Source organism: Mytilus trossulus, chromosome 7, assembly GCF_036588685.1.
Source record: "Mytilus trossulus isolate FHL-02 chromosome 7, PNRI_Mtr1.1.1.hap1, whole genome shotgun sequence".
NCBI classification, from domain to species: domain Eukaryota; kingdom Metazoa; phylum Mollusca; class Bivalvia; order Mytilida; family Mytilidae; genus Mytilus; species Mytilus trossulus.
The window spans coordinates 24,983,642-25,006,372 of record NC_086379.1 but is presented as its reverse complement, the minus strand read 5'-3'; the positions used below and the strand labels follow the sequence as shown (position 1 = coordinate 25,006,372).

The following is a 22,731-nucleotide window of genomic DNA, read 5'->3' as shown; positions in this document are numbered from 1 at the left end:
TTAACTGTTTAGGAGCAAGGGAAGTTTAATTGATTTACAATTTGTTAACTATGATTTGAATTTCAACAACATACCTGAAAACCACTAACCCTGTGTTAAAATTCTCTGTATTTTGAAATAATATTTTTTTATAGAATGACTATATTCTACTGAAATTTACTTATTTCTAGATTTGTGCCTAACAGTCAATGTTGTAAAATTTAACAAAGTTTTAAGTCATTTACATATCAATGTCTTCATTTTTATCAAACAATTGTTGATAAAACACTTTCATATTATACTATTTATGATTTATAACAGGGGAGAGAGTGGCCATGAAGTCAACACACAACATCTAGCTATGGGATTGTTAGGTCCATTGTTGAAGAAATCGTCACCTAAGGTATTTATTTTCTGGCTTTCTAGCTTTGTGGATATTTTCTTTTTGGATAATGCCTTCTTAAGCATAAGAAAGTACATGGAAAAAAACTCATTTCAAGTAAAAAATCTGCATGCCTGTAAATTTGATTTTTGTTGTAAAATATACAGTTTTGCATAAAACATGTGTTTATCATAAAAATTATCAATCAATTCAATGTTCAAAAATTTAACATAGATGAAACATTTTGGTTTTGGTTTTACAGATATTTATCTATTTTTTAAACAGTTTGAAATATGCTGATTTATAACAATCCAAGGGAGGTTATACTGTTTAGGAACTATTATTCTAATGTTTTGATTCATTTATATACTTTGCCATGATCTTGAAAATATAGTTGACTATTTACACTAGGTAGCAGATGAGGCAGTCATTACTAAGGATTGGACCAGTGAAGTTGAAGGTCAAAAGTCAATCAAATATCTCTTCTCGTTTGGAGCAAACTGTTTAGAAAAGTAAGTCAGATATATGGTTTTTTATTACTTTAAGTTGATACAATTAAATGACTGAATTGTATGAAATAACTAAAACCTAAAAAGCCTGATAACTTTGAATTAACCAAAATAGTTTTTAACCGGATTTTTGTGACAAAAATTGATTTTGGGATGTATGGCGGTCAGGCTGGCGTCAACCAAATGTTGTCCGTGCATTTACTTGTGAACCATTCAACCAAAGCTTTTCAAATTTTAATATGTTGTTACTGATGACAAAATGAAGGTCAAGTATAATATTGACGACTTTAACTTTTACCGTTCAGGAGTTATGGTTCTTGAAAGATTGAAAAATGACATTTCCAGTCGTGTCCGTGCATTTACGCATGAACTGTTCAACCAAATCTTCCCAAATTTTAATATGTTGTTACTGATGACAAAATGGAGGTCAAGTTCAATAATGACGATTTTTGACTTTTACCGTTCAGGAGTTATGGTTCTTGAAAGATTGAAAAATGGCATTTCCAGTCGTGTCCGTGTATTTACACATGAACTGTTCAACCAAAGCTTCCCAAATTTTAAAAATATGTTGTTACTGATGAAAAAATAGAGGGCAAGTTCAATAATGATGATTTTGACTTTTACCAATCAGGAGTTATGGTTCTTGAAAGATTGAAAAATGGCTTTTCCAGTCGTGTCCGTGCATTTACTAATGAACCATTCAACCTAAGCTTTTCAAATTTTAATATGTTGATACTGATGACAAAATGGAGGTCAAATTTGATATTGACGATTTTCACTTACCGTTCATCAGTTATGGTTCTTGTGATATTGGCAGGACACAAATAAATATTAATAAATCCGGTTTGCTGTCGTTGTGACAGCCTCTTGTTCTTCTTGATATACTGTTTTTATTGCCTTTTTTTCTTCACCTCTAAAGCATCTTTTACATTGAAATCTTTGCTGTTTACACAGGGTCTATATTTGGCCATTTTTGCATCAATATTTCATTTTTTTTTATTACAGATGGGGATTAGAATGGGCCTGTTCTGTGGCCAGAATATTACAGAGTTTATACATATCTACTGAGTGGAAGATGGTAATCCATCAACACCTTACACACTGTGTGTTATCTATGACAGACAAACCCGATCTGCAGTCTATATTTGCACTGTTTGTTATGGCTGGCTTCCCTGAGGTATTGATGTGCTTACAAATAATTCTAATGTTTTTCTTGTATTGTCTCTTTTGAAAAACCAAAAATATTAGAATTCTCTGTAAACTTATTCCCATGACAATACCCTAGATTTATTTGATTTTTATGCCCCATTTATTATGCCCCATTTATTATGCCCCATTTATGGGCATTATGTGTTCTGGTCTGTGTGTCCGTCCGTCCCTTTCGTTTGTTCATCTACTTGAAACTTAGTACACATGTTCCCTATGATATGATTTTTCTAATTTTAATGCCAAATTAGAGATTGTTCCACATTTTCACTGAACATTGAACATAGCAAATGATAGTGAGGATGGGGCATCTGTGTACTTTGGACACATTCTTGTTTTTCTTTATGATTTATCTTTGATATGAATTGAGCTTTTGATTTTGCCATTTGCTTATGGACTTTCTGTTTTTAATTTTCCTCAGAGTTCAGTATTTTTTTTTATACATATAAGCACTGATAAATTGATGTACTAAAATATTGATCTGCTTTTGGTTTTTTTTAGGTACTTACAATAGGAACATTGGTCCACTTTAGTCATATAGGAACAGAGCAAACAGGTGTGGTCCTAAAACATTTCCCTGATAAATACCAAACTCTAGTCATAGACATCAAAACAAGGAAAAGACACACGGTAAGTTATATCTTATTACCTCCCCTTGTCATATAGGAACAGAGCAAACAGGTGTGGTCCTAAAACATTTCCCTGATAAATACCAAACTCTAGTCATAGACATCAAAACAAGGAAAAGACACACGGTAAGTTATATCTTATTACCTCCCCTTGTCATATAGGAACAGAGCAAACAGGTGTGGTCCTAAAACATTTCCCTGATAAATACCAAACTCTAGTCATAGACATCAAAACAAGGAAAAGACACACGGTAAGTTATATCTTATTACCTCCCCTTGTCACATAGGAACAGAGCAAACAGGTGTGGTCCTAAAACATTTCCCTGATAAATACCAAACTCTAGTCATAGACATCAAAACAAGGAAAAGACATACAGTAAGTTAAACCTACATTTGTATCTCCCTTGTCATATTCAGATAATTTTTTCTCTGTTTTTTTCAAGTTTGTTATTACTAATTATATAATATAACACTGCAGTATTTCAGAATATGGTCGCTAAAATTCCCCGCCATAAATGAGCTAAAAGATGATTGGCTGGTGAACGGTTGACCTTTATCTGTAAAACTCAATTCTAATGCAACAACGTTTGTAACGTTCAATTTGATTGGATAATATCACTTATTTACATGGCAATTGACAATTGATGCTATGGGACGTACCGCAAGCGCAGATGGCATATGACAGATTTTAAATACATGTTTTAACGTTGTTTTCTGTCAGTTTCATTAGAATGGAGATAACAATATTTTATTTTAAGCTTCGACGGCATCAATTGGGGATTTGATGGTCGCAAATACCTGTTTACTGTCTCCGCTAATGCGTCGCCAGTAAACTTGATTTGCGACCATCAAATCCCCAATTGATGCCGTCGGAGCTTAAAATACAATACAGTTATCTCCTAAATAGATGAAGGACAGGCAAGTCTGTCAAGCTATAAATACAACAAGAAGTTTTGTGGCAAATTTTAAAAACTGCAAAATAAGTCCTCAGAAAAGTAATGAATTCTACATGAAGTAATTCAGATTTTCATGGTCAACTATGGTAGATGTACTATATAATGCAGGTTGCAACTTTTTCTGGTGAACACATGATTTATGTTTGATCAATTATAAGATTTTGCTTTTAAAAAATTTTGTTTCAGAAGATTTTCCAGCATACTTGGATTTTTTATTTAGTTGTCTTTTTATAAATGTTCAACGGTCCAAGAAAATATGTTTTAATCAAATAGAATTTCAACTTTTTAATTTACTTTCAGATAAATGATAAATTTATTGATTGCCTCAGTATGGTAACAGAAGTATGGGATACAGATCACTTTAGTGTTTTTATACAAACTGTAAAAAGTATTACAGCCAAGATCAAGACTGATGAAGATATTTCTGTGGAGGCAGTGTGGGTGTTATCACTAAGCCTTAAAGTCCTTAGCAACAACTTAAAAAAGTTAGGGGAGACTTATTATGCTACAGAACTATTTGAAGCCAGCTTTATTCAGTGTCTGGTGTATTTATCAAGTAAAGGAACAGATTTCAGTCAGCAGTGGCTCATTAAAGATTTGGAGGTAAGTTATAGTATCAGCATTTGTTATAGTAAATGCACATCCTGGACATTTAAATTTTCCAAATATTTTTTTATTATGTGGCTTCCTCATGCATTTACCTCAATTTATAACAAATGTTTGTTCATTTCCTTAAAAAATTTATTTCAGATTAATTTGAAGAAACTTTAAAGAACTTTTACCAATTCATATTGGACAAAATGTCAACTTTCATTTCGGGGAGAAATTTTTTAGTTCCTAGGATTAAATTTGTGTGGTTTCATACAATTTCAGCAGAAAAATATGGGATTAGTTTTGAAATTCTTTATTTTTATCTAATAAAAAGTAAATCACAAAAATACTGAACCCTGAGGAAAATTCAAAACCGAAAGTCCTTAATCAGTTGACAATTCAAAAGCTCAAATGAATGGACAAAATTAAATGCTTATACACATCAAACGAATGTACAAAATCAAAAGCTCAAACACATCAAAAGTATGTACAAAATCAAAAGCTCAAACACATCACACAAATGTACAAAATCAAAAGCTCAAACACATCAAACGAATGTACAAAATTAAAAGCTCAAACACATCAAACGAATGTACAAAATCAAAAGCTCAAACACATCAAATGAATGGACAATATCAAAAGCTCAAACACATCAAATGAATGGATATTAATTTTAGAGAGCTGATAAATAGATATAGGAAGATGTGGTGTGAGTGCCAATGAGACAACTTTCCATCCAAATAACAATTTAAAAGCCAGTATTTAATCATATATGTTTTGAAACATGTATAATATATCATTTTAAATTTCAGGTTCTGTCCTTGATGTTGTATACAGATGGTGTGAACTCGAGTGCAAAGAAAGGAAGACACCCTTCATTCCCAGAACCACCTTCTATTGTCTCATTAAAACCTATGAAATCCAAGGATAAAAAGTCAGGAGATGACAAAGAAAGTCTGTTGTCTACATCTTCATCTTCAATATCATCTTCTCCTTCATCGTCTGATGATGATGAGAATGTAGCAGACGACACAGAGAATGATGATGTCAATAGTATATTCCCTGACGCAGACGATGATACTAAGGGAATGTTTAAGGTTAGAGTTCGAGTAATAATTATAGTTTCATTTAACATGCTATATACTGATTTTTGTTCTACAAATGAATAAAAGAATATGGGGGTATATTTCTATGAGACAGCAATGCAACAACAGGAAAATCAAAAGACAAGCAGAGGTCAGCATACAGTCATCAAGAACTTTGGTGACTATTAAAACTACATGCAGGGATGTGGAAATACATGTTGTGAAAATTTGTCCCTTGGCAAGTTTAGTTAAAAATAATAACTTTAGTTTCATTTAAAGGGATATCTGGCAATATTTCAATGAGACAGCAACCCACTACAAGAAAACTAAAAGACAAAACAAGATCAGCATGCATTCATCAAGCATTTTGCAGGCTATAAAAACTATACCAGAGGGGGGGGGTGATATCAAATAACTTTTCTATGATTATAATTTGTATATTTCAGTTTTTCCATGGTGATTGTAAGGTTCCATTAGATGTACTTAGAGCTATTTATGATATGAATGATAAAAATACTTCAGAGTGTTATAAAGCACTCATAGAAAAGTAAGTATTACAGAAATAATATACTATTTGTCTTTTAGTTATTGAATGATGACTATCAAAAACATTCACTCAATTTTCAAAGTTTGGCCTTTATTTTTACTATGGAGATCAGTGTCACAATTCATATCTGCCATCAAATTAAAGAGATCTGTAAACCAACTTATTTTCGCAAGCGATTTAATTTCATGACTTTCGCGAGTAGAAAATAATAAAAATTGCGAATATGTAAATTTAGATCTTTCCTTATTTAACCACATCAAGTAAATATAAAATTCGCGAAATGTAATAGCCCCGAAATAGTCTTAGAATGGGTAAAACGCGAAATAAAGTATTTGGGAAGTTGGTTTACAGTACTTGATAATTCATTGGTAAATTATTTCTACACCCTTTATGCAATTTTCATTATTTGATTTAATAACTGGTGCAGGTTCAATGCCATACCTCATTACATACAATATATGATCTAAAACACACTTTTCCTGTGATGATATATGTCGTCACTCATGGAACTTTATTGAATAACTGGTTTTGTAAAAGTATCTATCTTTTTCAGTCTGGAAAGTTCAGCATTACAGACAAAGGATGAGATTATGAAGATGGCACTCAAATGGTAAGTACAGATTTATAAATATTTGGAACAGTAGAAATGTATCAATATATAATTGTTATAACTTTATTTTATTTGAAAACATCAGAAAATTAAGACTCTAAATGATTAAGGCTCAAGCAACAAATATGTTCCAGTCATTTCCATTTTTAGCTGCAATGATTCATGATAAAATTGAGAATGGAAATGGGGAATGTGTCAAAGACAACCAGACCATAGAGAAGACAACAGCAGAAGGTCACCAAGAAGTCTTCAATGCAGCGAGAAATTCCCGCACCGGGAGACGTCCTTCAGCTGGCCCCTAAATAAATATATATACTAGTTCAGTGATAATGAACGCCATACTAATCTCCAAATTGTACACTAGAAACTAAAATTAAAATAATACAAGACTAACAAAGGCCAGAGGCTCCTGACTTGGGACAGGCGCAAAAATGTGGCGGGGTTAAACAACAAGAATAAGTATACTCACTTTATGTTTCAGGGGAGGACGTCTGACTGCGTCTACACAAGAAGCACCAGTCATCCCTACTGACTCAGAGAAACTGATAGATACAGGCATCTACTATCACCAAGTCATACAGTCACAGAATAAGTAAGTCTATCTTTTATTCACTGACTCAGAGAAACTGATAGATACAGGCATCTACTATCACCAAGTCATACAGTCACAGAATCAGTAAGTCTATCTTTTATTCACTGACTCAGAGAAACTGATAGATACAGGCATCTACTATCACCAAGTCATACAGTCACAGAATAAGTAAGTCTATCTTTTATTCACTGACTCAGAGAAACTAATAGATACAGGCATCTACTATCACCAAGTCATACAGTCACAGAATAAGTAAGTCTATCTTTTATTCACTGACTCAGAGAAACTAATAGATACAGGCATCTACTATCATCAAGTCATACAGTCACAGAATAAGTAAGTCTATCTTTTATTCACTGACTCAGAGAAACTAATAGATACAGGCATCTACTATCATCAAGTCATACAGTCACAGAATAAGTAAGTCTATCTTTTATTCACTGACTCAGAGAAACTAATAGATACAGGCATCTACTATCATCAAGTCATACAGTCACAGAATAAGTAAGTCTATCTTTTATTCACTGACTCAGAGAAACTAATAGATACAGGCATCTACTATCACCAAGTCATACAGTCACAGAATAAGTAAGTCTATCTTTTATTCACTGACTCAGAGAATCTAATAGATACAGGCATCTACTATCATCAAGTCATACAGTCACAGAATAAGTAAGTCTATCTTTTATTCACTGACTCAGAGAATCTAATAGATACAGGCATCTACTATCACTAAGTCATACAGTCACAGAATAAGTAAGTCTATCTTTTATTCACTTCACGTATTTTACAATATCTTACTGTTCACAAATCCGCAATTGATGCCGTCTGAGCTTTAAATACAATGTTGTTATCTCCATTCTAATGAAACTGACAGAAAATAACTTTAAAGCATGTTTTAAAAAACTGTCATATGTCATCTGCGCCATTCACATACATTCCATAACATCAATTGTTAATTGATGCCATGTAAATAAGTGACGTTATCAAATCAAAATTAACATAACAAACGTTGTTGCATTAGAATGAAAAAGGCATTCTTTCCTAAATGATGGTTCAATAAACAATATATGTCCATCTCCATTAAAAAATTTGAACAATAAAGTGACAATCCATAATGTACAACCTGAATTAATATCCATGTGTAGAAATAAAAATAGTATCAAAAATAGAACAATTACCTTAATATAGTCCTCTACATTAAAGTTAGATTTATGTATTAGAATGGGTGTCTCAGTCTGCTCTCAGATTGAGTTCTTGATTTATTTGAATATCCCAATAAGAAATATATTAACACAGAGGAATTTGATGATTATGATTTTTTTAATGTTTAAATTCAGTCATATCTCTTAAAGCTAGCCTTAGAATTAATTGTTAACTAAATTCGAAAATAATTAATTTCATATAGTTAAACTTATTTCCTCTGTCTACTGATACCACATCCTATGTAGAAATATCCTGTAATAGAGAGAGCAAGTGAAGTGGGACTAGTAACTTCTATAGCACCAGTTTATGTAATTATTTTTTCAGCACATGACTCCAACTAGCTATTTCTGATCTTTGGTGATGTGTACTCCCCATGGTAGAAATGATTCTTTATTGCATTTACAAGCTTCTACAAATATTAGTCCTGTTTTTTTGTATTTTAGTTAATCTAAAGCTAGAGAACTATCTTTTGGATGATGTAACTGTCATATTACGTGTATGGACAGTAAATTCTGAAATGACCTCTCCTGAAATTGTTTTCTGATCCAGCTCCGTGAGGAAATTCCAGTAAATTTCGTGGGTCAAATTTTGAATGGGATAATGTTCTCAGTTGATTTTCACCCTCCATCTGAATGTCTGAATCACTTTTCATTTCAGCTTTGTATTTTTCCTCTTCTATCACATCATGACCTATATGTACTTGGAAGAGGCATTTCAGACAGATAAATTGTTCACAAGTTTTACAATACAAGCAGCAAGCCTGTCCTATGTGTTCTTCACATTTATTATCTTGAAAGTCAAATCTTGTCTCTGTTTCAGGCTGACCTACTTCCTTAATGTCAATAATATTATGGTCCCTGTCATTTTTAAACTTTAGAAGAACCTTATCTTTACATTTACTACACAACAACAATGAACAGTCCAAACATTTTCACTGGATTTTATCTCCTCCCTCACATAGCTGGCATCCTACTGGAATCTGGGCTGTTTGTATGAACTCTGCAGCAGCCATTTTGAAATTTAGAAAAATGTCAAGTTCTTATATGATTTATTTCCCTTACTATTTGTCACATTAAGTGCAGGTAATAAAAGTTAAACCTACATGTATTGATAGAATTAATAATTTCTGAACCATAGCTTTAGAATTAATAAGTATATGTTTAAAAGCACTAGCAGTGGTCAGTGACCATAATGTCCTAAATCTATGGCACATTTCTATGTAATAGTTAACAAAGGTTATTAAAGTTACCTTATATATTTTTTTTTAAAGGATTGAAGATTCTTATGTAGATTTAATTCAACAAGTGTAAATTTTCTATTAAGTCTGGTTTTAAATTTCTTCATTTAAATGCCATACACTCAATCATTATTAGTGTACTTATATTTATAACAGTACTTGAACAGTTACGTCTGAATAGGAATAAGTATTACAAATATACTTGTCAATTATAGACAATTTTTAAAATTTGTTCTGAGAATAAAGTTATCAAGAAATTAGAAAATTATTTCTTCTTGAAAAAGACCAATTGAGAGATATATAAAAAATCAACTTAAAGTTTCATGTCCATCATCATTTTTATACGACCGCAAATTTTGAAAAAAATTTCGTCGTATATTGCTATCGGGTTGGCGTCGTCATCTGCGTCGTCGTCGTCGTCGTCATTGTCGTCGTCGTCGTCGTCGTTGTCCAAATACTTTTAGTTTTCGCACTCTAACTTTAGTAAAAGTGAATATAAATCTATAAAATTTTATCACAAGGTTTATGACCACTAAAGGAAGGTTGGTATTGATTTTGGGAGTTTTGGTCCCAACATTTTAGGAATTAGGGGCCAAAAAAGGGCCCAAATAAGCATTATTCTTGGTTTTCGCACAATAACTTTAGTTTAAGTAAATAGAAAAAAATGAAATTTAAACACAATGTTTATGACCACAAAAGGAAGGTTGGTATTGATTTTGGGAGTTTAGGTCCCAACAGTTTAGGAATAAGGGGCCCAAAGGGTCCAAAATTAAACTTTGTTTGATTTCATCAAAATTGAATAATTGGGGTTCTTTGATATGCCGAATCTAACTGTGTATGTAGATTTTTAACTTTTGGTCCCGTTTTCAAATTGGTCTACATTAAGGTCCAAAGGGTCCAAAATTAAACTTTGTTTGATTTTGACAAAAAATGAATCGGTTGGGTTCTTTGATATGCTGAATCTAAAAATGTACTTAGATTCTTGATTATCGGCCCAGTTTTCAAGTTGGTCCAAATCGGGGTCCAAAATTAAACCTTGTTTGATTTCATCAAAAATTGAATAAATGGGGTTCTTTGATATGCCAAAATCTAACTGTGTATGTAGATTCCTCATTTTTGGTCTTGTTTTCAAATTGGTCTACATTAAAGTCCAAAGGGTCCAAAATTAAACTTAGTTTGATTTTAACAAAAATTGAAATCTTGGGGTTCTTTGATATGCTGAATCCAAACATGTACTTAGATTTTTGATTATGGGCCCAGTTTTCAAGTTGGTCCAAATCAGGATCTAAAATTATTATATTAAGTTTTGTGCAATAGCAAGTCTTTTCAATTGCACAGTATTGTGCAATGGCAAGAAATATCTTATTGCAAAATATTGTGAAATAGCAATTTTGTTTTTAATTAGAGTTATCTTTCTTTGTCCAGAATAGTAAGCAAGAAATATCTAATTGTAAGAATTTTTTTTATTTGGAGTTATCTTTCTTTGTCCAGAATCAACTTAAATCTTTGTTATATATACAATATACAATGTATATTCACTTTTTACTACCAACTGATAAATTATAATAATCTTTACCATTCAGTGATAACAAGCAGTTTTTTTACATCTTAATATTTTATGATGTATTTAAATGAGTAGTAATTGTTGCAAACTCCATTAGAAATTTTATTTGAGATTAGTTTTGGAATAAGGGAAAGGGGGATGTGATTAAAAAAATTGGGTTCAATTTTCTCATTTGAAATTTCATAAATAAAAAGAAAATTTCTTCAAACATTTTTTTGAGAGGAATAATATTCAACAGCATAGTGAATTGCTCTAAGAGAAAACGAAAATTTTAATTTCATTAGAACACATTCATTCTGTGTCAGAAACCTATGCTGTGTCAACTATTTAATCACAATCCAAATTTAGAGCTGAATCCAGCTTGAATGTTGTGTCCATACTTGCCCCAACCGTTCAGGGTTCAACCTCTGCGGTCGTATAAAGCTACGCCCTGCGGAGCATCTGGTTGAGATTCTGTTACTGTTACACTCTGGGACAATTTTATTATTTGGCTGCCTCTCAGGGGAAACAATTTAGAAAATGTCTCTGAACACAAAATCACAAAGGCAATATATCTCCATGCACAGTAAATGATTTTTGAATACTATGTTAGAAAACTGTTGGTTTTTTTTGTCCTTCTTTAGCTTATTTGCTGCTCTCAAAAAAAGTTTAATTTATGAATAATATTTTGTATCCAAACTACTAGTAATAATTCTTAAGCAAAGTATTAACAAAAGATTGTCAAATTACCTAATAAATTGACTATACTTTTTTTATATACATTTCTAAAAGAAAATATTGTCAAGGTGTAATACACCCAAATCATAGTACATCACATCCAGTTGCATACAAAAAAGTGTTGAAAATTGTAATTTTGAAATGTGAAGGAGAGATTTTATATGAATTTATCTAAATTTTGAGATGAGAACATAGACAACATAGACTACAATGTTTTTTATAATATAAATGTATTTTCATGGTAAGAATATTTAACCAAATATAAATGAAATAAATATTTAAAAATGTAAAAATCGTTTTCTAAAGTCGGCATTCTGTTCTGACAAGGAGGTCACACAATTGTCTTAATAAAGACCCATTTTATCATAGATAATGTATAAAAGTTTTATCAACATTGTAATTTTGATTGTAGAATCCCTGAAAAGGCAAAAGAGGAAGCAAGTTCTGAAGACACCAAGCTTATGAATACACCAGATAATGATGTTGAAGATGACATACAGAAACAAAAACGTAGCAGGAGCGCTGAACTTCTCAAAAAGGAATTGGAAAAACAAGGGAAATCTAGCTCTAGAGAATACCTGTATAAAGTCAATATGGCAATGGCTGTGTTGTATGCTAGACAAGTTCTCAGAAAATTATTAGCACACTGGCCAGAATCTGCTCCCGCCATTACAGCCGAGTTATTGGGATGTAAACAAGTTCATGATATCCCATGTATCCTGGACTTACTCAACAGATCAGAAACAAAAGATGTATTCCAGACTGTAGGTTTAATTCTTACACTCGTTTATGTTGAGTTACTGTGAATTTATTTGTTTTGTGGATACCAGTTTTCATTGATTGAGAAAAAAATGTATTTTCTTGGATAATTGACTGTTTTGATATTTTTTCATATACATTTAAGTTTATGTACAATTGTTAATGGTTGAACATTGGAACTTGTTTATTGGCTTTTCCATGAATCCACTAAAATTGGAGTCTCACAAATAATAATGAATTCATAGTATCTGATTACATATACAGATATAAGGGGTACATATTGAAATGGTCACGTTCATTGGTCAAGTTAAGTTTCCCTGGTTAAGAATTTTTCTTAGATAATATAAGAAATAGTTTAATTTATATATATTCAGTGTATTGCAATGTTCACATATATGTCTGGCAGGTAACATATGACCTTGACTTTGTTCAGTTATTGCCATTGTTCATTGGTCAATGTGAAGTTAAAATGATTAGGTCCGTTTCAAATTAACCATAAGCAGTAAGTCAATTGTATGCAGTGTGCAGTGAGTAGAAAGATATCTGTTTGGCAGGGTCCATCTGACCATGATCTCATTTACATGGATCATTTATAATGTTAATAGATATAGGAAGATGTGGTGTGAGTGCCAATGAGACAACTCTCCATCCAAATAACAATTTAAAAAGTAAACCATTATAGGTTAAAGTACAACCTTCAACACGGAGCATTGGCTCACACCAAACAACATGCTATAAAGGGCCCCAAAATTACCAATGTAAAACCATTCAAACGGGAAAACCAACGGTCTAATAAGTTTACATGTTAAGCAGACGAAATCTTTACAAGTTTATGATTTAACAGGTTGTACAGAAAGTGATTAAGTACAGTGATAAAGAGAGCCTGATCCCCATAGCCTGTACAGCTGCCCAGTTTATGGAGGAGATCACAATGTCATCCTTAATCAAACAGTTGAACACGGATGATTATAAACAGAATAAAGATTGTGTCAAAGATATGAAGGAAGCTATACAAATCCCTGGAGCGTCAAAACTACAGATATCTTTTGATAGCAAGTAAGTGAACTTCATTCTATTTAATTTTTCTTTTTTATAATTTTAGAGAAATGCTAATGCTTTCTTTGCACTTTGATTTTAACTAATTTTTAAAGTTCAATCAATTGAAAGAATAAACAACTATACAGGTAATGTGTCTTTGATATCTGGTTTGTTATACCCCCCGCTTTAAAAAAGGGGGGTATACTGTTTTACCTCTGTCTGTCCTTCCGTCAGTCCGTCCGTCCCATGAATATTTTTCGTCCCATTTTTCTCAGGAACTACAATACAAGGATTTCTGAAATTTGGTTTCAGGGTTTATCTAAGTCAGCTATACCATGTGATGCGTTTTCAGATTGATCACTTGACAACTTCCTGTTACCCAACACTTGTATGATTTTACACATAATAGCCAAGTTGAAAATTTTCTTCACATTTTTCTCAGGAACAATACAATACAAGGATTTCTGAAATTTGGTTTCAGGATTTATATAAGTCAGCTATACCATGTGATGCTTTTTCAGATTCATCACTCGACAACTTCCTGTTTACGGAACACTTGCATATTTTTACACTATTAATATACTGTCCTCCACTGATACAGGTTTGACATATTTTGTCACTGCATACATTTTGGTTAGAAAAGAAGGATCATTCAAAAAATTGGGTCACCTTGGCCTATATTATTGCATAATCTTGGGAATAAGATCTTTCTTAAGCAAGGAAAAATATTTTGTCAGTTAACACATAATAGATATCTGATAAAAAAAATAAGTATAAAGTAATCCATATTTTGTGTGCATTATTACATTTGTGAACAATTTTTCTTGTTACTGGTCCAATCTAGTTTATTTAGAGCTTTGTTACTAAATATCAACTGTTTTAGTATGTTAAACCAACAACAAACGGAAGTTTTTAACGACCTTGACTGGCTATACAGCCCTTGCACGGTTGGTAAGTTAAACCATGTTGTCTGGTTGTGATATATACCACAGTAGTTGGGGTCCAGCTCCAATCAAATCTGATATAAGTAAAACTTTCAATGTGATTTGCTCAATTTCTTTTGTACTACAAATGTAATTTAATTGTATATTTTATAGATGCAGTTTAAGACAGAATGAAGATACACTGACATTCTCAACATCAGATGACATGCAACAAAATTCTAAGACATTTTCAGGAGATTCATCCAACTTTATTAACTTTGAATTTCAAGGTATGTATAGAACAATGTGTTAAAACAATTCAGAGTCTGCAGGTATTAAATAATAATGATTTGAGGGGAATTTCTTGTCATAAGAGAGTTTTTTATTCCCTTCTTGACAAATTGATTTTGTCTTTTATATTTGATTCTCTTCTCTATGATTTGGAAGAATTTTCTTGCAAAGCAAATAAAAGAATCACATATATTAACAATTAAAGTTATTTGCTTTGAAAAACGTATCCCTATTAAACAGTGGTTCATCTCAAATTTTTATTGCAGTGATTTTTTTAAAACTTTTTTGGGGCTTCATTCTGAAGGCCTCACTGTGACTTTTAGATTAAGAACAGCAATAAAAATACTGTTCCTTTGATTTTTGTGTGTTCTTTTCTGTACATGTACTGTTTTTTTCATGAACGTTTACCCCATATCCTTTGTTTTTCTATTTTAATAGTACATGTATGACAATTTGTGCTAATAATTGCTTTTGAAGGTGATTGATAACTGTATGATAAAATAAATTATGTTTTTGTTATATTTGAAGGTGACAAGTTATGGTATAAATTTTCTATAAAGAAATCACCATCTGAGACATCAAACTGGGGATACAAGTTTAGTGTGACCGCTGGCTCTATACTGACCAGGGACAGCTTTGAAACAGGATATGCTATTCTAAATAATGTCCTTTCAACCAAGTTGGCCTTGTAAGTAAAGAAAACATAATATATTGTACTGTAAATTCAGAAATTATTGCGTTGTTTTTATTATTGCAAAAAATGGGATAGGGTTATCATCGCAATAATCTTAACTAGCATTTTGAACATTTTTATATGAATTAAACAGAATTTTTCTCAATATCGCTAAAATTAAAATTGCATTTTAGTCTTAAATGACAAAATAGAAATAATAAATGCACCAAATAATTTCTGGATCTACAGTATTGAATTATATCTTATGACTATGTAAGTATTATTAGTGCTTAATAGGTTTGAGATATGATATAAAGTAGAGAATGGAAATGGGGAATGTGTCAAAGAGACAACAACCTGACCACCAAAGAGTAAAAAGACAGCTGAATGCCAACAATGCGTCTTCCACACAGAGAGAAAATTCCTCATTTCAACTGGCCCCTAAACAAAAATGTGTACTAGTTGGTGAAAATGGATGTCATGCTTAACTCCTAAACATAACTAAAATCAAATATCATACAAGACTAACAAAGGCTAGAGGCTCCTGACTTAGGACAGGCGCAAAAATGTGGCATGTTATACATGTTTAGTGATATCAACCCGCCTCTATATTTCTGACCAATGTATATAAAACAAATATTATGGAATGCCTTGATGAATAATTTCTGTCCACGAAATTGACCTTATAAATCTTGTTTAGTTAATGATATTTTGACCACAACATTCATTGTAAAAAATGACCACAACATTAAAAAAAAACATCTATTGATTTTACAGTTATGATGTGTAAGTTAATGCCTGTGGTGTAACAACTGCAGGCAGTGGCAGATCCAGCCATTTTAAATAGGGGGGGGTTCCCAACCCAGGAAAAAAGGGGGGTTCCAACTATATGTCCCCATTCAAATGCATTGATCGTCCCCAAAAAAGGGAGGGTTCCAACCCCCAGAATCCTCCACCTGGATCCACCACTGGCAGGAATCTGGTTGAAGTTATAGAAAGTTATGGTTAACTGACAAGTGCAGTTATTCAGTTGAGTATCTATATTTTTGCATTAAATACGATAACAATACAGGTTTTACAATCAATTTTAGCTTTTAAATGTTCACCTTGTCATTTCCAGAGCCTTGCCTTTATGCAGATTGTGGCATACCTTAGTATATGTTGCCATTAAACAGACAGGAGAAAACAGACTGAAATCTATACAACTGATGCTGAAGATAATACACACTCAACATAGGTTAGTTTTATATACACACTCAACATAGGTTAGTTTTATATTCACACTCAACATAGGTTAGTTTTATATACACACTTAACATAGGTTAGTTTTATATATACACTCAACATAGGTTAGTTTTATACACACACTCTACATAGGTTAGTTTTATATACACTCTCAACATAGGTTAGTTTTATATACACACTCAACGTAGGTTAGTTTTATACACACACTCTACATAGGTTAGTTTTATATACACACTCAACATAGGTTAGTTTTATATACACACTCAACGTAGGTTAGTTTTATATACACACTCTACATAGGTTAGTTTTATATACACACTCAACGTAGGTTAGTTTTATACACACACTCTACATAGGTTAGTTTTATATACACACTTAACATAGGTTAGTTTTATATACACACTCAACATAGGTTAGTTTTATATACACACTCAACGTAGGTTAGTTTTATATACACACTCAACGTAGGTTAGTTTTATATACACACTCTACATAGGTTAGTTTTATATACACACTCAACATAGGTTAGTTTTATTCTCTTTGTTTATTATTTATTTTGTAGATGTGGCAAACAACTCTTTATTTCATGTTAATTGAACTGCCTCAATTTTTCCATCAACCTGTTAAATTTTATGTCATGATATAGTTTTAAAAGTTGTAGCTTGAATACAAAAGAAAATCTTTTTTTTTGTTTATTGATCCTAATCCTTATTCCACTACACCACATATTTTATGCACAACCATTTTGTTCCTCTATACAAAGGAATAATCACTGACTTTCTTTCAAGCCCTTGAAATCATAACAAAATTTTAAAAACGATGAAAGTATCTCTTGATTTTAGAAATTTAATACTTATTATTTGCTGCATTGAAGGGGGCTCCCGCGTGTCTAAATCATTTTTTTTGTATCTAATATAAGATTTCGCTAATTTTTTCTATAAATGAACTTTATCTTATACCTGACAGAAAAATAAATATAGAAAAACCATACATTGTCTTGAAATATCAATGTTATTTGTACAAGGCTTAGAAACAGGTAGAAAGTGAGCCTGTGCCGAACATCTCTCCCTGTTTTGAGCCAAGTACAAATAACATTGATATTTCGAGACAATGCATGGTTATTCTTTATATACTGCAACTCTTATAACTGTTCTAAATGATGTTTTTAGGGTGGGTTGGAAGGCAGTTTTTGTCAGCACCCACCACCTAGACAATTGTAATTGAGAATTATAGTACAATATAGTGTGAAAAGTTGCTCTGATACCCATCATTCATGTATTATTAATACAATGAGCCTTCCAACACCCCCCCCCCCCCCCATACATTTTTTTTCTGGAATAGCCCTGAACTAATAGGAGAAAAATAGGTAATATCAAAATAAAAAAAGAATTTAATTACAGTAATCGCTTAAATTTTACAAATGTATAGCTTATTTGAAAACCATTATAAAATTTATAGGTCCCTAATGAGTAAAAAAAGATATTTCAATTCTAATGCCAAAAAATAGCATTTTTTCACCAAAGGGAGATAATTTGGAGCTTTTTCAATGATATAAACATTTTAAAAGTCATCTGGGGCTAAACTGAATCGATTTTTTTTGTTAATTTTTGTTGTATATCTTATAGTAATAACTAATAGTGTAATAAATAAAATTTGTTATGAAAAAAGAAATGTTTAATATTTTGCTGAAATTTTTGTACCTGCGAGCCTCCTGAAACAGAGTTTTGATCTTTTTTTGTATCTTATTTTGTTCTTTAGATCATCAGCTGAGAGTTTATCTATAGATCTGAGTTTGTTAAAACCACTGTGGAATTTATATAATGGTATAACTAAAGATGGTTCTGATACAAAGACATTGGTTCCCCCACTAGCCAGAGCTCTGACAGAACTCTTCTTACAAGTGGAAAACTTAGCTATGGTATGTACCCTCCATTAGTAAAGGTATACAGAACTTTTCTCTCAATTTGAAAACTACGCTCTTGGTATGTTTCCTTCATTAACCAGGGCTTTCACAGAAAAGTATTTTTAGAATGTAACAATTAGACATGGTGTTATCTTAAAACATGTTTAGACATTTAAAGAAATCTGATGACATGAAAGTTTAAGATTTGAAATATATCCCCCCACTGTTCTGGGTTTCCACAGAAAATCTGTTAAAAGTTGAACACTAAACACTTGTCTGTAAGTTCATCTTGACATAAAACTTGTGTGGAAGTCTCACTTGCCAGGACTCTCACAGGACTTTCACAAAACTTTCACAAACCTCTTGCAGGACTTTCTCATAATTCTTTCATGACTTTCACAGAACTCTCACATGACTTTCACAGAAATTTCAGACCTCTCGCAGGATTTTCACAGAATTCTTGCAGGACTTTCACAGAATTTCACAGGACTTTCACAGAACTCCCTCAAGTCTTTCACAGAATTCTTGCAGGACTTTCACAGAACTTTTTTTGGACCTTGTTTACAAGTGAAAGTTTGAGCTTCATGTTTTTCTTGCAAGCTGAGCACTTCACTTTACTATTAAACAATTTCTGTCTATTTTATTTTAATTTTATAATTGTTCACTATCTGTAAAAGTTGTAAAGTTTGACATTTTTATACATTAAAATAGTTATATTAAACAATGGATCTGGCCTTGCGGTCATAATACTTTCGAGCATGATTTTTGTACTCAGACTCGAAAATCAACCAATCAAAATGCTGGATTTCATGTTTCGAGCATGATTTTTGTGCTCCAAGCACTGAGCAAAGTTTTTTGACTTCAACCCCTGGTTATTATTTACAGGAATGGGATGCTGTTATTGAATACTTAGTGGCATTACAGGACATGGAGGATATCAAGAAAATTGTTAAACAGGTCAGTTAACTAATGTCAAATAAAAAGATATATGGCCAGACGATGGGATTTTATGATGAGTTTATGAATTCACACTTTAAGTTGGATATCATTTAAAACATATGTTTAAAAAAATAATCAGAAAAACTAGACATTTAGACAGATGAACAGAATATTTCACTGAAACAGGAAAAGAAGAGATTTTTCAAATGATCAGCCATTGTAGTCATTCAAAATCAGTTGGATCCAGAAACAAAGTAAGAGATGCACAAAATATTGTAGATTTCAAGAAAATCAGGGAACTGACTTAGGACTAGTTTTAGTTTAAATTGTTGATGAATAACTGCACAAAGAAACAAGTAAAAAAAATCCCCTTAAATTTTTTTTAAAAAAGTAATCAACCAAAGAATGTGAAAATAACGATTACCATGCACTCCTGCAAAATGTTTTATGCGAAGGGAATAATCCTTTCCCCAGGATCACCTGGTATTTTTCTGGCCATTTTTTTTTTGGGGGCAAAATGAACTCTCCTATGAAAAATACCATTACAGTTGTTCTCTGTGGAGTTCATTCAATAGGAACTTAAAATTCACTTTACAAAATTTAAATGGCTAGTTGAGCACCAACTGATTCTTTGGAAAGGTTTTATTTCCTTCCAAATAAATAAAAGTGTAAGGAAGTACGCCACTTATTCATGGTCCCATGACTTTCTATGTTAAATTCCTCCATTTCAAGCAGACACACCTCTTTTATTTTAAGTTCAAATAAAGTGCAACATTGCATGTCAAAGCAACACTTAATGGTGTCTTGTACTGAAAAAATCAGCATACCTTTAATGGCATATAAGAAAGAACTGGTTCCCGGAACTCTAGAAGTACCAAAACAGGTACTTCAGATCTGACAAACAGACATAATGTACCCTCTTTTTAGAATTTGGTGAAGTGTTTTTAATACATGTATTTAAAATTAAAAGTCCAAAAGTGTCCTTCAATGATTACCAGTCCTTCAGCTTTCATTTGATGCCAAAAATACCAAAATATCCTACATATTTTGAATGTTACACTCATGCATAGGAACTATTTTGTGTTAAATATGTACTACTTTCTGGTATGTGCGTTCTGGCCGGGCCCGAATTAGTGATTTTACACCTTAGTACTATCAACCATATTCATTTATATGATTTTGCTGTGATTGATCCAACTGATTTCTTTATTATAATCTTAACCATAATCTGTCTAATCTGTATTGTAGGGCATTTTAAATGTTGCTGCTGTGAGTGTCAGTATAGGTTATACAAACATAGCTACAGAAATTATTAGTGCTGTCAGAAAGAAGAAAGCTACGAAAACAACAAAAAATTAAAACTTAATCTTCAGATACTATGTGTTATTAGAGAGAGATTAAAACTTAATCTTCAGATACTATGTGTTATTAGAGAGAGATTAAAACTTAATCTTCAGATACTATGTGTTGTTAGAGAGAGATTTAAAACTTAATCTTCAGATACTATGTGTTGTTAGAGAGAGAAAAGGTTACCTATAGACACAATATAGCACACTTATTTATTTTTAAACCAACCTACTAAGTAGCTGAGGTACCAGTTTAAATACAATCAGATGTTTACTGCATTCACGTAATATTTGCTTGAAATTATGATATATCTACAAGGCAGTATCTGTATCAGTAATTTTTTTTTTAATTTTAGTTGTTGTTTCACTAATAATGTTTAAATATGCTGTTGTTTTAAGAATGAGAAATTAAGACAGATCATGTTAAGTTTATAACCTAGTTTTAAGATACTAAGTAACAAATTTTTTAGTAATCCTTTAAAAATTTAATTTTTTTTAGGATTAAAAGAATAATACATGTATTCATACAAACTAAACACTTGTAACTCAAATATAATTACATTCGCCAATATTATTTCTTAAGGATGCTGGCTACTCCTTTTTTCAAAATATCAAGCTTTTTGAAAGGTTTCAAATATAAAACGATAGTATATAAATAAAGGAACTAAAAAAGTTGAAAAAAAGAAGGGTCCATATACTTGCCTTCCAGATAAAGGCTTTTCATGATTTACCTTCATCACTCAAAGCCAAATCTCTGAAAGCTAAGGATATATATACATTTAATAGTGAAACATGTAAAGAGCTATATGACCTATTATTCCTTACATTTGTTTCATTTGAACTTTGGTGGATAGTTATCTCATTGGCAATCGTACAACATTTTAATTTTTGAAAAGGGATAAATTGCATAAGACTTGTTATTAATATGCATAATAATTTTTTGTTACAATTTGTGTATTGCAACACAGTTTAGGAGTCTTCAAATGGTTATTTACAAATATACTAATATATCCAAGCACTCGCTAAAAGAACTTCATCACATTTGGAGTTGGTTAAAACAAAATTTACATCTACATCTTGATGTTGTTGACCATTTTGTTCATTATTTTGTAAATGTAGGTACAACTGAGGGAAAATTATTATTTTGGGGATAAATTTCTTATGAGAAACAACTGTTAGTCTAGTCAAAGTGTGTTGATGTTTGTTACTACACTGACACATAGTTAATCTCCATATATGTTTTTCTGCTATTTGATGATAATACTTTGCAAGGTTAAAAGAAAGGGGTGGGACTTTAAAAGGGTAAAAAATATATTTATGTTTGAAATGTAATTGAGCCCTGTAATTGAGCCCTATGGTATACATGCACATGGTCTATATATATATAGCTAAAAATAATGTAAATATATAACTCACTTCTAATAAATTGGTATTAATATCAAAACTATTTAGCCCCCAACCCCTCCTAAAGCCCTGGTGTTTTCAAGTAAAGTTCAGCATGACAAATAACATTACATGAATACTTTTCAGATATTTGACAAAGTTTTGTATATCAGAGTTATTTTATATGTACTATGTTATATTTGCTGTGATATTAGTTTGTTATAGATGTACTATCATATCAATTAAATTTAAAAAAAAAAAAAAAAAGCTTTGAATTTTATTTCTGTATATTGCTAGCAACATGTACTAATCAAAGAGCAGAATGCTCTGAGGGATACGATTGCCATAGTTTTCATTGACACATGTATAGCAGTTCTGCCAAATTTTCATTAAACAAATGCATGAGATTTGGCCAAAATTC

General features: G+C 31.7%; 1 protein-coding gene across 1 annotated transcript in view; it reads left to right on the top strand.

Moving 5' to 3' along the window:
- Positions 1-21,329, top strand: part of LOC134726292 (zinc finger ZZ-type and EF-hand domain-containing protein 1-like) — a 78,839-nt gene extending 57,510 nt beyond the window's left edge. The window contains exons 58-75 of the mRNA XM_063590692.1: positions 301-382; positions 773-873; positions 1,876-2,047; positions 2,578-2,733; positions 2,819-2,956; positions 3,962-4,264; positions 5,065-5,349; positions 5,784-5,884; positions 6,438-6,494; positions 6,976-7,086; positions 12,223-12,574; positions 13,414-13,625; positions 14,705-14,820; positions 15,350-15,509; positions 16,615-16,731; positions 18,498-18,657; positions 19,528-19,599; positions 20,830-21,329. Of these exons, the coding sequence (XP_063446762.1) occupies positions 301-382; positions 773-873; positions 1,876-2,047; positions 2,578-2,733; positions 2,819-2,956; positions 3,962-4,264; positions 5,065-5,349; positions 5,784-5,884; positions 6,438-6,494; positions 6,976-7,086; positions 12,223-12,574; positions 13,414-13,625; positions 14,705-14,820; positions 15,350-15,509; positions 16,615-16,731; positions 18,498-18,657; positions 19,528-19,599; positions 20,830-20,940 (2,806 nt within the window). The 3' untranslated portion in view covers positions 20,941-21,329. The remainder of the gene's footprint in view (positions 1-300; positions 383-772; positions 874-1,875; positions 2,048-2,577; positions 2,734-2,818; positions 2,957-3,961; positions 4,265-5,064; positions 5,350-5,783; positions 5,885-6,437; positions 6,495-6,975; positions 7,087-12,222; positions 12,575-13,413; positions 13,626-14,704; positions 14,821-15,349; positions 15,510-16,614; positions 16,732-18,497; positions 18,658-19,527; positions 19,600-20,829) is intronic.
- The last annotated feature ends 1,402 nt before the right edge of the window (positions 21,330-22,731 follow it).